A 14,757-nucleotide genomic window follows, 5' to 3' on the forward strand; every position below is an offset into this window, starting at 1 on the left:
CGGAATTATTATTTATAATAGTTATAAATAGTATAGTTTATTTACTAAGTAAATAAATTTGTTCGGGCTTTAAACGAGTTGGACTTTGAAGGCCCGGTTGGGATTTAATGGTTATAAGCTTATCATTATATATAGTTAGTTATAAATAATGATAACCAAATAAAAATTGATTCTTAGAGAAAAAGAAAACGTGGTCTACCAATCAACTCCAAGTAAAAAGGAGCATTAGCTCCATTACTCGTTGCTTTTGTTTTTCACAGAAGAAACCGACCAACCTCCACCGTCTAAAGTCGTCGGGCACCACTGCACGCAGCCAACGCCACCGCACTTTGTGTTGCCGTTTGCTGTACTTGCTGCTTGCTGCTACCGATCGGAAACCGCCGCGGCTGACCTCACTTGTTAACGCAACCGTTGTCCGGTTACTCGCTCGTCAACTAGCGTTTGTTCATTGAACCTCGGTGTCTCAACCGGTTATTTATTAACCGAGGTAAACTTAAATATATTGTTAGTTATAATAATAAATTTATTGTTTGACTCGTACTCGTATTGTCTGTAACCGGATCCTGTCGGGTTTAGTTTCGGTGCTAATTAATTGTATATATTCCGCTGCGTATAATTATTAATTAATGAGATTAATTATTATTAACCACGTTTATTGAACCAGTTTTATTAACAAAATTTTAACTGATCACCACTGAAACCCAACATACCATACTAATATCCTGATTAATAAAAGCCTTAACTTATATCTAGTTGTAATTAAGTTTATTAAGGTAGTGTTTAGTATGCAGAAATCACAGGCATAATGGAACGAACAATTGCTAGGGAATGAAATATTTGTTTGGCCAATTAAATGAATTCATCTATTCTACAAGGAATCTCATTCTTTTTAAACACCAAGAAATCATTCCTCCACTCCCGCCCTATTTTCTTTTATTCCAATCTTTCACATCCATCATAAGCCACCAACATTACCAGCCACTAGCACCAACATTGCTACCACCGACCACCATCCACCAACACAACTACCACCAGCCACCACCACAACCACCGGTTACCACTACCACCAACACCATCACCACTAGCCGCCATTATCACTAGCCACCACTGCCACCACCATCACAAGAACCACCCACCATCACCTTTGTCACCATCACCACACTACATCTGTCACTAGCACCACCTCCATCCACCATCGCCACTGCCATCACCGACTACTAGTACTGGTCACCACCAACACATTTGTATTCAATTATTTCATTGTTTTCTGGTTACCAAATAACACAAGAAATATTTATTTCACTCCCATAGAGTAATCAAACTAGCCTATGGAATGACACTTACTGACTTAGTTCATTCCTTGCTCATTCTATTCTCCCGTCCATTCCCTTCCGTCATCAATTCCATTACCCCGTACCTTCTATATATCATACTTTCTATTTAATATAGAGGAAAAAAAAAACCAATCAAAACACTATTATATTGAATTTTCTATAATAGAGAAAATTTATTAAAAAAAAGTACACCTCTCATAACTAATCTCTGTATTTAGTTACGAGTGTATTAATAATATTGGTTGGAAAAAGGCAAGAAGTTAAATAATATTAACAAAATAACATCAAGTTATTAGGAAAAAAAAAACAAACAAGGGGACCCATGGAAGAAAATAGTGGCTCTATTACTCCACCTTAAAGCTAAGAATAATCATTATTCTCCATTTGATTTTCTAACTCACATCATCTCCTAATTCCTTTTCATTACCTTTTCTTTTATACTTTTTTCTGTGTTTTTGAATTTAAGCTTGCGATTCATCCAAGCAACAGTCTTCAATCCTCACAATCAAATATGGTGAAATATTTGCATCAACCTACAAATATATACTCTCCTATCCGTTCTTTTCTTATTCACTTGTCACCACCACATCCCCAACACCTTTCACTCTCTTGTTAGGCTTCTAGCATCCTTCAATTTCTTTAGCTCGAGTGTACCACACGATTTTAAGCCTTTGGATTTTTGTTCATAAACAATTAGTCATGGTTTTACCATAACATTTTTGTTTTGTCGAATTTAGAAAAAAGTGTGCGAGTTAAATTTGAACGGCATGAGGCGGATGCATAGCGTTTATGGTTTTGAACGTGTAAGGGATTCCACCAATAGTAATAAAATTTTACAAGTGCCCCATTAAAGCTTTTTTATGTCTTTCTAGTCACTACGTTTTCATTAGATGTTAAAATTGTGTAACTTTTTATGAATGCCAATTTTTAAAATATAAAATAAACTAAATGAAACACACACATATATATAGGAGAGGGATAATTGAACTTGTTTAGTTTTAAGAACTATAATAACTTTATTTTTAACCACAAATTTAATTAAATAGTTAGATTATAAGGTCAAGATTAAATCTGATTAAAATTTTAAGTATGAGAGAGAATAAAGATGTACATTGATTATACTAATTTAAATGTCCGTTACACCTATGTAAACGTCAATTCGGTGCGTAAAAAATTTCGTACTTTTTCTACGTACATGAACCTACATATAGTACATATATGTAAAAAAATTTCAAAAAAAAACTTGTTACGTTGAGTTCTTTCGAGTTCTTAAAACTCAAAGTAGTTCTCAAAAGAAATCATATATATATATATATAGGTGATGGTTCAGGCGAGATATGATATACTGCGAGAAATGCGAGAAATGAATATGGACCACTAGTTTTATTTTAGGTTTTAAATGCTTAAAGATAAATAAAGAAAGTATAAATGCATTCTCTTTCTTTAATTAATATACTAATCAAATTATTATAATTAAAAAAATATTAAGAATTTATTTATTTTTATAACTTATTTTTTCTCTCTTAAATTTTCATCATGCACATGCACAATTTATTCATACATTGAAATTTTTTTCTATCTAAAACCAATTTCTTCCAACTCAATATATTAATATTCATCAGCACGTACTTACATTGTGATGAATAGGACCAATATTATCTTACACGTGTTTGCATTAAATATCAACAAAAAAATATACAACCTACACAAAAGCATATAACCTACATTTGTTATAAGAATAAGAAAACATATAACCTACACACGAAAAATATATATCCTATACACAAAATTCAGCATCAATAAAATATGCACTCACACGAAAACGTATAACCTACACGCGAGAAACATATAACCTACACACGAAAATTTTAACCTATACAAATACAATTTATTCATACATTAAAATTTCTTTCTATCTAAAACCAATTTCTTTCAACACAATATATCAATATTCATCAACACGTAGTTACATTGTTATGACTAATACAAGAAACTATCTTACGCATGTTTGCATTAAATATCAATAAAAAATATACAACCTACACAAAAACATATAACCTACACTTGTTCTAAGAGTAAGAAAACATATAACATACACACGAAAAACATATAACCTACACACGCATAGGATATGCGTATCTTTGTGTAGTTTATTTAAATTATTGATGTCGAATTACATATGTGAGCTGTATGTTTTTTTTGTATGTTGTACGTTTTTATTGTTCAAAACAAGTGAAGGTTATATAATTTTATGCAGGTTGTATATTTATTATTTATATTTAATCGGCACATTTGTATGATATATTTATTATTATTATTTATCACAATAATTTTTCTAGGTATATCAACTGAAGAAAAATATTATGTTTTGATATTTATTGTTAAAAATTACGCGTCGATATATGCTAATAAATTTAGTGGAAAGAAATTGTTTTTTTTTTAATATAAAGAAATAATATTATATAAATAAATTGCATTTTTGTTGAATAAAATAAAAAGGGGGTAAATAAATTATAAAACTACACTAGCGTTTTTTCTTTTTAATTATTATAATTAAATTAGTTTGGTATATTAATTAGAGAGAGATTTATAATTGTTATATTAATTGTATTAATTGAAGAGAGTGAGCCTGTTTATTGTTTCAATTGTATTTTTTTATTTATTTTTAAATATTTAAAACCTAAAATAAAACTAGTAGATTATATTCATTTCTCGCATGAACTTAAACACATCTCTCTCTCTCTCTATATATATATATAATTTAATATTAATAGTTTTTTTTTCTAAATTTAAGTAAAATAAGCAGTTTTTAAACTTGAGTATTATTATTTAGTACAGTTTGCTTCATTGTATATTGCGTTTTAGTTTAAGTTGACTTAAGAAAAAAATGAACATTAAATAGCAACTAGGATTTCTTTAAGTCATTTAGTTTTTGAATGTTTTTACGGTTACAAGAAAATTTTATAATGTGAAAACTAGGGCCGGTAATTCCCGACAACCGAAAACAACACGAGAAAAAAAACATGATTTGAGTATGCTGACGAGATCCGTTTTATTAAATAGGCCACCTCATACAGAACCCGTTAAAATTGGGATGACCCGTTAACTCATTTAAGAGTTTTTTAATATGATTTTAGAGATGAAATATGCTAAAATTTCAAGTTAAATATTCTGATTTTTACTCATTTATATAATGATTAACTTTGAAAAATGAAATTAATTTCTGTTTTGAACCATTTTATGTATTATTCAATACAACAATTTTATTTTATTAGTTCTAAGTGACCAATTCATCAAATTTCTATTCAAATTCTAATCTCAAACTAACTAAACCCAAGTTTGTTAATTGGGAATAATATATAAATATGTAAAAACAATTAAAATAACACAAATTACAAAAAAAATGTTTCATGTGGATCTGAGTAATTAATCGTTTAAAATGCTATAAGTCACTATGTACTACTCATATTAAGTAAACATATACCGGGTCGACCTAAAATACGAACTGCACACAACACAATTTTTATTAGGTCAACCCCAAACACGTCACAAAGGGTTGAAGAGCAAAACCCACCAACTGGTCAACCCGAAACACACAATTTGCTAACTTGCTAACTCGACACAATTTACACCACTAATAAAAACATCAAATGAAATCGGAGGACTTCAAATTAATAAAAAATTATTGGGTTAACTTAATGAAACACTTGTGAATTCAGAGGTTCAATTGATCGGCGGCATCTTCACTATGAATTATGGATATGCCCTCCTTAATAAATCCGGTTTAAAAATGGTTGTAAATTCACGCAAACGATTATTTTTTTTCGAACGGAAAGCTTTTATCCACAAACCAGCCGAAACAACCAAACCCCTCTCACAACCCAAAGAGGAGCCCAAAGACAACGATCACCTTAGATCGAACTTACACCATTTTAAACAACCTATCGATTTACATTTAGATCGAACTTACGACCATCAGTCAGATGATTATAGCAAGAAATCAAGCTTTATGTGCAGAGTTAAAATGATATCCTAAAAAATGTAATCGAACTCTTAGTGATGGTGGCCATCTGTAAGACTTTTTTAAGGATCATAAATTGTTATGAGTACATAACAAACTGTATGTTTTTGTCAAAAGAAATCGAACATCTCACCAAATGAAATTGTTGTATTTCTTATTAAGGAAAAGGGATTTTAATAGTTCTATTTATAGAAATACACCTCATGTCCATTTCAACTTCACTTTCCCAAAAGAAGTTTATATTTTAATCTTCTAAATTCTAACTGATTTTGGATTACTCTGATGCTCTTGAATCATGTTAAAAACCCTATATTAATTACATACTCAACTGAAATGAACTGTTTAGTTTCTTTAATATTTAGACTAATCACACAATCCAACATAAAAATCTTTTATTTTTATCAGTTATTAGGGTTTAGAGTTGGTTTAATACAACACACTTTTATACTAGTATCGGTTAAGTTCAAATTTATTCTCCTCAAGTGTTGTCGATTAACTTTAAATTTATTTATCTTAAGTATTTAGAACCCTGTAAAGATAGAAAATATATATAAAATTAAAATTAAATAGATTTAGACACGGACACACGGTTGTAATGAATTGAATAAATAAATAATACACTATTATTCACATAATTAGTTCATATACCGTACCATTAATTACTAGAGCATATTTTAACCTATTAAAAATTATAATTAGTTCAGAGTACTTATTTTTTCTGGAAGAAAATTGATCAAATTTGATAATGGATGTGCTTACACACCATTTGATTGAAACTATATATTTAAAAAGTATTTGACATTTGGTTCCTCAATTTACATGTCTTCCGTTTTAATTTACATTAATTAGTTCTCAAAATATCTCTCATTTTATAAAGGAAAAATCTCATAAAATAGTAACCAACTTTCAAAAGTATTTCAATTAGGTCACTGATGCATATTTTTCTTAAATTGAGTCACTAAATCTTCAAATTAAGTCTCACCGATTTTTGTGTACGTCAAGAAAGAAATGGATGATAAGATGTGGGTGTCGGAATTTACAATATATGTAGTTAAATTTAAAAATTTTAAAAAAACGTTAATTATATTAAAATTTAAAAATAAAAAATAAAATTCACGCCGCCACTCAACGTCAACTTCAAAAAAAAGATAAAAAGATTTCCTATGTAAAACATAATAGAAATTGGCTAAAAAAACATGTTAAAACTTTTAATTTAATCGAACACGAAAGTTGAGTGACCTAATTGGAACACTTTTAAAGTTAAGTGACCTAATGGAACACTTTTGAAAGTTGGTTACTATTCTATGAAGTTGCCCCTTTTATAAAAGCTGTCCGAAAATATACTAATTAAAACTAAGGAACTTTGGATTGCGCATGTCGAGAAACCCTTACGTTGTGAGTGACATTTTTTTAGCAAATGGAAGAGAAACCCCAAATATATAGTCGTAATAAGGCGAAAAGAGCATTGAAACGTGTTTGGTTCGTTTTGAGTGGAGAGAAACCCTAAATATATAATCGTAATAAGGCGAAACCCTTGCGTTGTGAGTGACATATTTTTTTAGCAAATGGAAGAGAAACCCCAAATATATAGTTGTAATAAGGCGAAAAGAGCATTGAAACGTGTTTGGTTCGTTGTTGTGGAGAGAATTCGGTCAGTATGTGTTAGATTCATTACGACATAGCGAGCTATAGCAAATGAACGAGAAAAAAATGGTCTATTTAAAATATTGGCACTCGTATATCTTATGATAAAAGATACAAATAGTTAAGATATTTAATAAAGAAAGCTGAGTGTTTGTGATATATGAATCAAGACTCAAGAGTTGGTGGTAAACTCAGCATCCTTAATTCGATATATTTAACTTCTAAGATGTGAAAATTTCATTAGGGACTGCTAACTTAATCATTTTTGTCGTAAAAGGTACTTAAACTAACCATCTTTCTATCTAACGTGGTTTATATATATATATATATATATATATATATATATAGGCAAAGTATATAATGAAAACCCCGAGTTGTGAAAACCCGTGAAAACCCTATGTAACATCGTTTTTTTTTACATGTAATATATGTTGTAACATTTAATACAAAACATTGAAACATTAAAAAAAATTGTTTTGCTATTTTTTAACATTCTTTTACTAATTTTTATATATGTTTTTAGGAGAGAGAAAATATTATATATGTTTACATTTTTTATTAACTTTAATAGTGGACCACAAGATTTAAACTTTAATTAAAAACATGTGGTTGAGAATGGGTTTCTAGAGTTTTTACAACTCAAGTGGGTTTTTATTTTAATCTAAACCTATTTTTAACTTTTTTTTTTTAAATTTTTTTGAAGTTTCTTTTTTTTTCTATTATTCTTGTATGTTGTTATTGGTTAAAAAAAAAAACTTGTCGGTATACTCATCGGTATAGTACGCATGTGTAATAGTGTGCATTGCATATACGTAAAAGTGTTTGTATTGCATATAATACAACACTATTGCATATATTTGATACACACTATTGTATATATGCAATATAAGACTAATACACACATCGAATACACATTAGTACGTATGTGTAATACAACATTAACGCACATGTGCACCACATCGACTTTTATTTTATTATTATTATTTTTTCATATAATACGACACTACTACACATATACAATACACAAATATTAAATATATGCAATTAATTAAACACTATTAAACTCAAAAATACATAGTAATACACATGTGTAATACAACGGTATCGCACAGTAATACGTATATGCATTACAGCGGGTTTTTTATTTTTTTCGAGAGAAATATAAGAAAATATAAGAATAATGGCTAAAACAGAATTTTGAAAATATTTTTTTATTTTTTATTAAAAATAATTCTTTAGGAGTTTTTAAGTTTTCTCTCTAAATGTGAGTTTTCTCTTGATCCTCTCCCTATATATATATATATATATATATATATAGGGTTAGGTTAGAATAAAAACCCACTTGAGTTGTGAAAACTCTAGAAACTCATTCTCAACCAGACGTTTTTAATTAAAGATTAAATCTTGTGGTTCACAATTAAAGTGAATAAAAAATATAAAAGTTTATTTACATTTTCTCTCTTCTGAAAACATATATAAAAATTACTAAAAAAAGTAAAAAAAAAGCAAAACATTTTTTTTTATGTTTTCGATATTTTGTATTAAATGTAACAACATACATTACATGTAACAAAAAAAACAAAAAAAAACGATGTTGCATAGGGTGTATATATATATATATTTAGGGGAGCTTTCAAATGAGAACCCCTTTGAGTTTTAAGAACTCGAAAGAACTCAGTGTAACGATTTTTTTTTTTTTGAATTTTTTTTACACATGCGTAATATATGTAAGTTACATACACGTAAAAAAAATTACAGAATTTTTTACGCACCGAGCCGACTTTTTACACATGTGTAACGGACGTAAAAGTTAGTGTAACCACTTACAACTTTATTCTCTCTCCTACTTTGACATTTTTGCCAGATTTAATCTCAACCACATATTCCAATCCATCTAATTAAATGTGTAAATGATTCTCAAAAGATCCCTCCTCTATATATATATATATATATATATATATATATATATATATATATATATATATCATCTTCTTTAGTTTTCTAGATGGTGTCATCTCTATCTTTTTAGAGTTATATAAATTAAACGCTGTAAAATAAATCAGCATTTCAAAAAACATTAATGATTGAAATCGTGACTTAAATAAAGATGATCAAGACATTGACGAAAAGAAGCAAAATGTGTAAAGAGGATGTATATAACTATATTTGTGTGTGGTTTTAGTGTGTGCTTGAGATATAGAGACAGTACGTGACGTTGGTTACGTAATACTACACATCTACGTAGAAAAATGTACACCTTTAACATAAATTTGATCAAGTGTCCTTTTAGGGTTAGATGAAAACATGAGCCCACAAGAACCAGTGGGTCCCAACTCCAATTCTCTTTTGTAATTCCGCACACTAATTATCACATATATCTCGACATCCTTTTGCTTCAATCTTTATATATGTGGCCATGTTTGTGGTTCTTGTTTTTTGTTGAGTATTACACTAGCTTGAACACATATTGTATCTTTAAGAATGGGGCAGCATTCATGTTGTAACCAGCAGAAGGTTAAAAGAGGTCTTTGGTCACCGGAGGAAGATGAAAAGCTCATTAGATTCATCACAACACATGGCTATGGCTGTTGGAGTGAAGTCCCTGAGAAAGCTGGTCTCTCTCTCTCTCTCACACACACATACACACACACCCGCACCCGCACCCACAAACACACGCATAGCGGTGAATTGACAAAATGAACCCATTTCTGAGTTAGCCATCTGAATTAGGTTTTGAAAAGTTATGTTGTTTCTTTCTTGGTGCACATCTCATTACAATATTACATGATATATAGTTGTGAAGAGATGGTGACCCAAATTGTAAACATCAATCAATAAGTTATATGGCACAATTTAATGAAGAGAACATGCTAGATACCTTAAGGGTTTGAGAATGTCTGCTATGGCACATGAGAGGTTTAACAATGCCAAGATATACATGGCATTGCGTAACAAAACATGGTTCAAAACACCTTAAAATGAGTTATACATTGTATACATTATTACTATTGAGTTACAACATGGCATTAAATCATTAATGCATAACTAAGAATGATCACATTTGAATTATTTTTGTGAATGTGCATGTCTCAAGGGTGCTGTTTTAGTTTCAGGGCTTCAAAGGTGTGGAAAGAGTTGTCGATTGAGATGGATAAACTATTTAAGACCTGATATCAGAAGGGGGAAATTTACACCGGACGAAGAGAAGTTGATCATCAATCTTCATAGCGTTGTAGGAAACAAGTTAGTTTTCTCGTATCCGACCTTTAAACCACATATACATCAGATTCATAATATAGCCTAACATAAAATCGGTGGAAAATTTATATAAATGCGAAAGTTCTACGGATGATACCGTTAGAACCCTATTATACTTGAAGTAAACGGCATAATTCTTCATATAATTTGTTTTATAAATATATGCAACCAATGACTAGTTTCAGAATAAAAAGCAACTTTCACAACTTCGGAAATAGTTACAAGATTGTATATTTAATAATGAATTTGTCGCGGTTTACCAAATTGGTTTGTTGAAAAAAATAATCAAGTTAAGACCAAATATAACACATTGAAATGCGTAGGTGAATGTGTCCACTAAAAAGTATATGAAAAACTAAATGCAAAGCTAAAAAGTATAGTGAAGCCATGTACATATATACAATTTAATTAACTAAACTGCAATTAATCACTTTCAAATTTGTTTACACTACGGTTGATGTTGAAAACAATGTCACACCAAGCTTCATGTTTGTAGTTTTCATGATCATATGCCCTCGTCATGCTAATTAATTTAATTAAATGTATGCATCATTTATTAATTTACTGTTACACCAACACTACATGTGAAATATACGTGAATTATGAAAATATATAAACTAATGAACTTTTGTCATTTATAAGTGAGTAATAAAAATGCCAAAATCTATGTACTTGTAGATAATACAATCTAGACTAATGAATGCCCATTTGTAATAAAAAGAATGCGCATTCATAAATATAAATAAAATATCAATTACAAAACGTTCATGCACAAAAGTGTATGATGATAAACAAAAATATATATGATGAATGTTTCATAATTAAAAAATGTGGAGATTTTAATAATCCACGCATCCTTTTAATCTGGAATTTAACAATGTTCTCTAGCGTGAATAATGACAATTTTTCTCCGCACACTTTTATAATTGTACTTTTAAGTATGTTAGACATGCTAGAAAATTAACTTGTAGTGTATATCACACATACACCTTACAAAATGTTGACAACACGTTATGCCTTGAACATAGATGGGCCCATATAGCAAGTTATTTGCCAGGAAGAACAGATAATGAAATTAAGAATTATTGGAATTCATGGATCAAAAAGAAGATCAATCGGAAGCTCTCTTCAACAAGCATGGCGACACGCCTAAGTACAACAAGCACTAATTCTACAAGCATAGATCAACCACATTTGGATTACGGACACAACCCGACCCATTTGAGTTTCTTGACTCAAGATATGGGCACAAACAACGTCAAGCAACCCATTCAAGATCCTGTATTCACTTCTTCGAGCACATTATTCATGCTTGACACAAGTGGTACAGTACTTGAAGGGCAAAATGCAGATTGCATTCCACAAACCGAATACTTCAATGATTCAATGTGGCAAATGAACAAGAATCAAATCTCCGAATTGCCCTCACAAGTGTTGAACTTCACCACAAATAATGGCATGTATTCCAATTATTTACCGCCTTTGATGGAGAACTTGGAGAGCATTGTAGAGGGTCAAAATTGTCATTTGAACAATGGGGAAGGAAGGGAGTGCTTAGATCAAAAGCAACATGTGTTTAATGAATGGACTGTGGATCAAGCAAGCCAACAATGTCCAAATTATTTATTTTGGGATGATGAACAACAAGAAGTGCAACTTGTTGGTGAAGAAATGGTTGCACCTTCTTCATCAAACATGGGACCTATGTTATCATCTTACCCTACAACATTATAAATCTTTCCATAAATGGGTTTGACTATTTCTTCATTCTTTCTTCATTTTATTTTTTTTTAAATTTGGGATTGGTGAGATTTTGAAACGAGGGAAATTGCAGGCATGCATGCAATGATCTCTTTTGTTTATGCTTAAGAAATGACGTGACAAAAAAAATGAGAGAGTACAACTTACAAAGGTTTGATGTAGATTAATTAGAGTCTTATGATATGTTTTGACCTTTTAAGGGTGGTAATTAATTAAAATAATAATGTAATGATCGATTTCAATCAATAATTGTTTAATGTTTTGGCATTCGTTAGAATATTAATTACTATTGTTGGAAAAAAACAAGTTTTTAATTTCCAGACGTTTGCATTTTCTTTTATTGTTTAAGAACTGTTGTGTAGTTACAGTTTTGAGATTGGATGAATAAATAACTAGATGCTACTATTACTAACAAGTAACAAATGACTTATGTTTATACATTTATCATGATTCTACTTTAAACTACCTGTGTATTGTACATGCCTTATAGTTATTGTAATATTTCATACGACTATATATGCATGATTTTTGTTTTCATTAATAATAAAGAGCCTTAAACCTTTAACTTATTTTGCGGAAACACCTATAGTTTTGTTTGTACAAAGCATATTATAATATAAGTATAGGATACATCAAATGTTATAGAAATCAAATCAGCTTAGGCAACTGCAAAAAAGCCGAACAAAATAAAACAAACTGGATTTGGCTAATTCCACCTAATGAATGCGTTTTCCTTTAGATAAATTTAGCAAATATAATTACAATTTTTCCGACCACCTCCAGTGAACTATGAGTCTATGAAACAAAACAAAACAGCATCGCCTCGGTGTCAAAACAAAAGGGTATATATGAAATTATCAATGGGTTTCCGACAAGGTTTAACAGAGGATATCGATGAGTGTATCACAGACAAAGTAATTACAAAATCTTTTGGCAACTTATATGTCAATAGCATAGATGGATCACTTATATATATTTAATCGACTGGCCATCGTCATTGGCGGACATTTACTGATATTGGATTGCTGAACCACATTTTTCGTTTGTTATGTCCTCTCTTAAAATAAATAAATAAGTTGTTTTTGGTTTCCTGAATTGTAAGTATAAAAAATTCTTAGGTTGTTTGGGATTCCTTATTTTACCTCATCGTAAGTTTTCATTAAGTTAATAAGTAACAAAAATGTAACTTATTAACTTTTCCCTCTCACATCAAAAGCAATCCCAAACACCTTATTCTTTTTCAAGAATTTAATAAGTTATAAGTTAGTGAAAATAAGCAATCCCAAACACCCCCTAAAATCAGTTTTCTAATATAGACTTCAATTAGTAAAACAATCTAGTTAAGTAGCAGGAGGATCATGGGGTGGTGGTGAACGTTACGGATGTTGAGCAACACTTTTCCCATGCCCATTCCGAGGAGTTCTTGGAACATGTCTTGATCAATGCCAACGCTCCCTTAATGAATTTTTATTAGTATACTTGCATGTGCAGAAAAATGGTGAAGATGTCATAAACTTTTACAAGAAATTTGGGTTCGAAATCACAGAAATGATCCGGAGTTATTATCTACGCATGCATTACTCCACTAGACTACGACAACAAGAAATATTCTTGAGCAGCCTCAATCCAAGAACTGATGGACATCATGGACTTCACATATAAGATAATATACGGAGTTAAAAATTGTGAATTTGTGAATTAGACACCGATTTATGGATGGTAATTGTTGTATTCAGTTAGTTCTGTTTTTGAGGCATGTTTGTTATTGATCTTGTTTGTTGAGACCATAATTATTTGTAAACATTAATAATCTAAAATTGGGAGAAGGTAAGTGATATCAAATTGTGATGAAGATGATAACGAGAGTTGTGATGAAGTTTTTAACGCAGCCGCATGAGAGTGGAACATTAAGCCTTGTTAATTTGTTTGTTAAATTGTTGATTTATATTTGAATAATATAGTTGAATCTATGCACGGATTACAAGATTTAGTGCTAAAATTGGGTAAAACCAGTTTTGGCTATGATAATTAGAACGTCTATAATTTCAATGCTTCGTATCTAGATTACTTGTCAATGTTTCGTATCTAGATTACATGATTTAGAGCTAAAACTGGGCAAAATCATTACGTGACAGTCTTGACCCGACCCGAACTATCAAATCGACCCAGAAATTTATTTGACTGGTTCTATGAAATTCGGCATCTAAAAGAGTGACTCAATTATAAAAATATTTTGGATCTGCCACTGTCCATTAACCAGCTTTGTTAGTTTTTCAATTTATGTTTCTTGCTTTCATGTATCCATATTTCATAGGATAGAATCCGGTACCTATTGGTTTTTGTAATCAAATAATTGGTTAATGATTTCCGTTTGTAACTCTGATTAATTATATCGCGTGATTCTTTTTTGTAATAACGCATCTTAGCATTGTTAAAATATGTATAGCTTAGTTTCAGAATAATATGAGGAGAGGAATTTGCAGCCCAAAATAAACATTGTAACCCAATAATCAAGTAATAGATTTTACCATTGTAGCCTAAAATAAACATTGTAGCCCAATAATACATTTTAGCATTTTTAAGATGCAGTCCAGTCCACAAACCATGGTTAGCCCTAATTGTTACTGAAGATACAAAAACGGGCCGAAAAAACAATCCGAATAATAAGTTATCAAAACAGTATATTTACCTAAAATCACCAAAATAGGCATACGGACCACCAAATTTGTTAAAATAGGC

General features: G+C 30.3%; 1 protein-coding gene across 2 annotated transcripts; it reads left to right on the forward strand.

Moving 5' to 3' along the window:
- The first annotated feature begins 9,472 nt into the window (after positions 1 to 9,472).
- LOC143531232 (uncharacterized) lies at positions 9,473 to 12,041 on the forward strand. 2 transcript variants are annotated; one of them, XM_077026575.1, is made up of 3 exons: positions 9,473 to 9,613; positions 10,107 to 10,242; positions 11,286 to 12,041. In XM_077026575.1, the coding sequence occupies exons 1-3, from the start codon at positions 9,481 to 9,483 to the stop codon at positions 11,989 to 11,991; spliced, it is 975 nt and encodes a 324-aa protein (XP_076882690.1). In that variant the 5' UTR covers positions 9,473 to 9,480; the 3' UTR covers positions 11,992 to 12,041. The 2 variants fall into 2 exon arrangements, with proteins under 2 accessions (XP_076882690.1, XP_076882691.1); XM_077026576.1 differs by having other exon boundaries at positions 10,113 to 10,242.
- The last annotated feature ends 2,716 nt before the right edge of the window (positions 12,042 to 14,757 follow it).

Source organism: Bidens hawaiensis, unplaced genomic scaffold, assembly GCF_021521415.1.
Source record: "Bidens hawaiensis isolate Kalapana, Puna unplaced genomic scaffold, B.hawaiensis_p1.1 tig00009111_1, whole genome shotgun sequence".
Lineage (NCBI taxonomy): Eukaryota > Viridiplantae > Streptophyta > Magnoliopsida > Asterales > Asteraceae > Bidens > Bidens hawaiensis.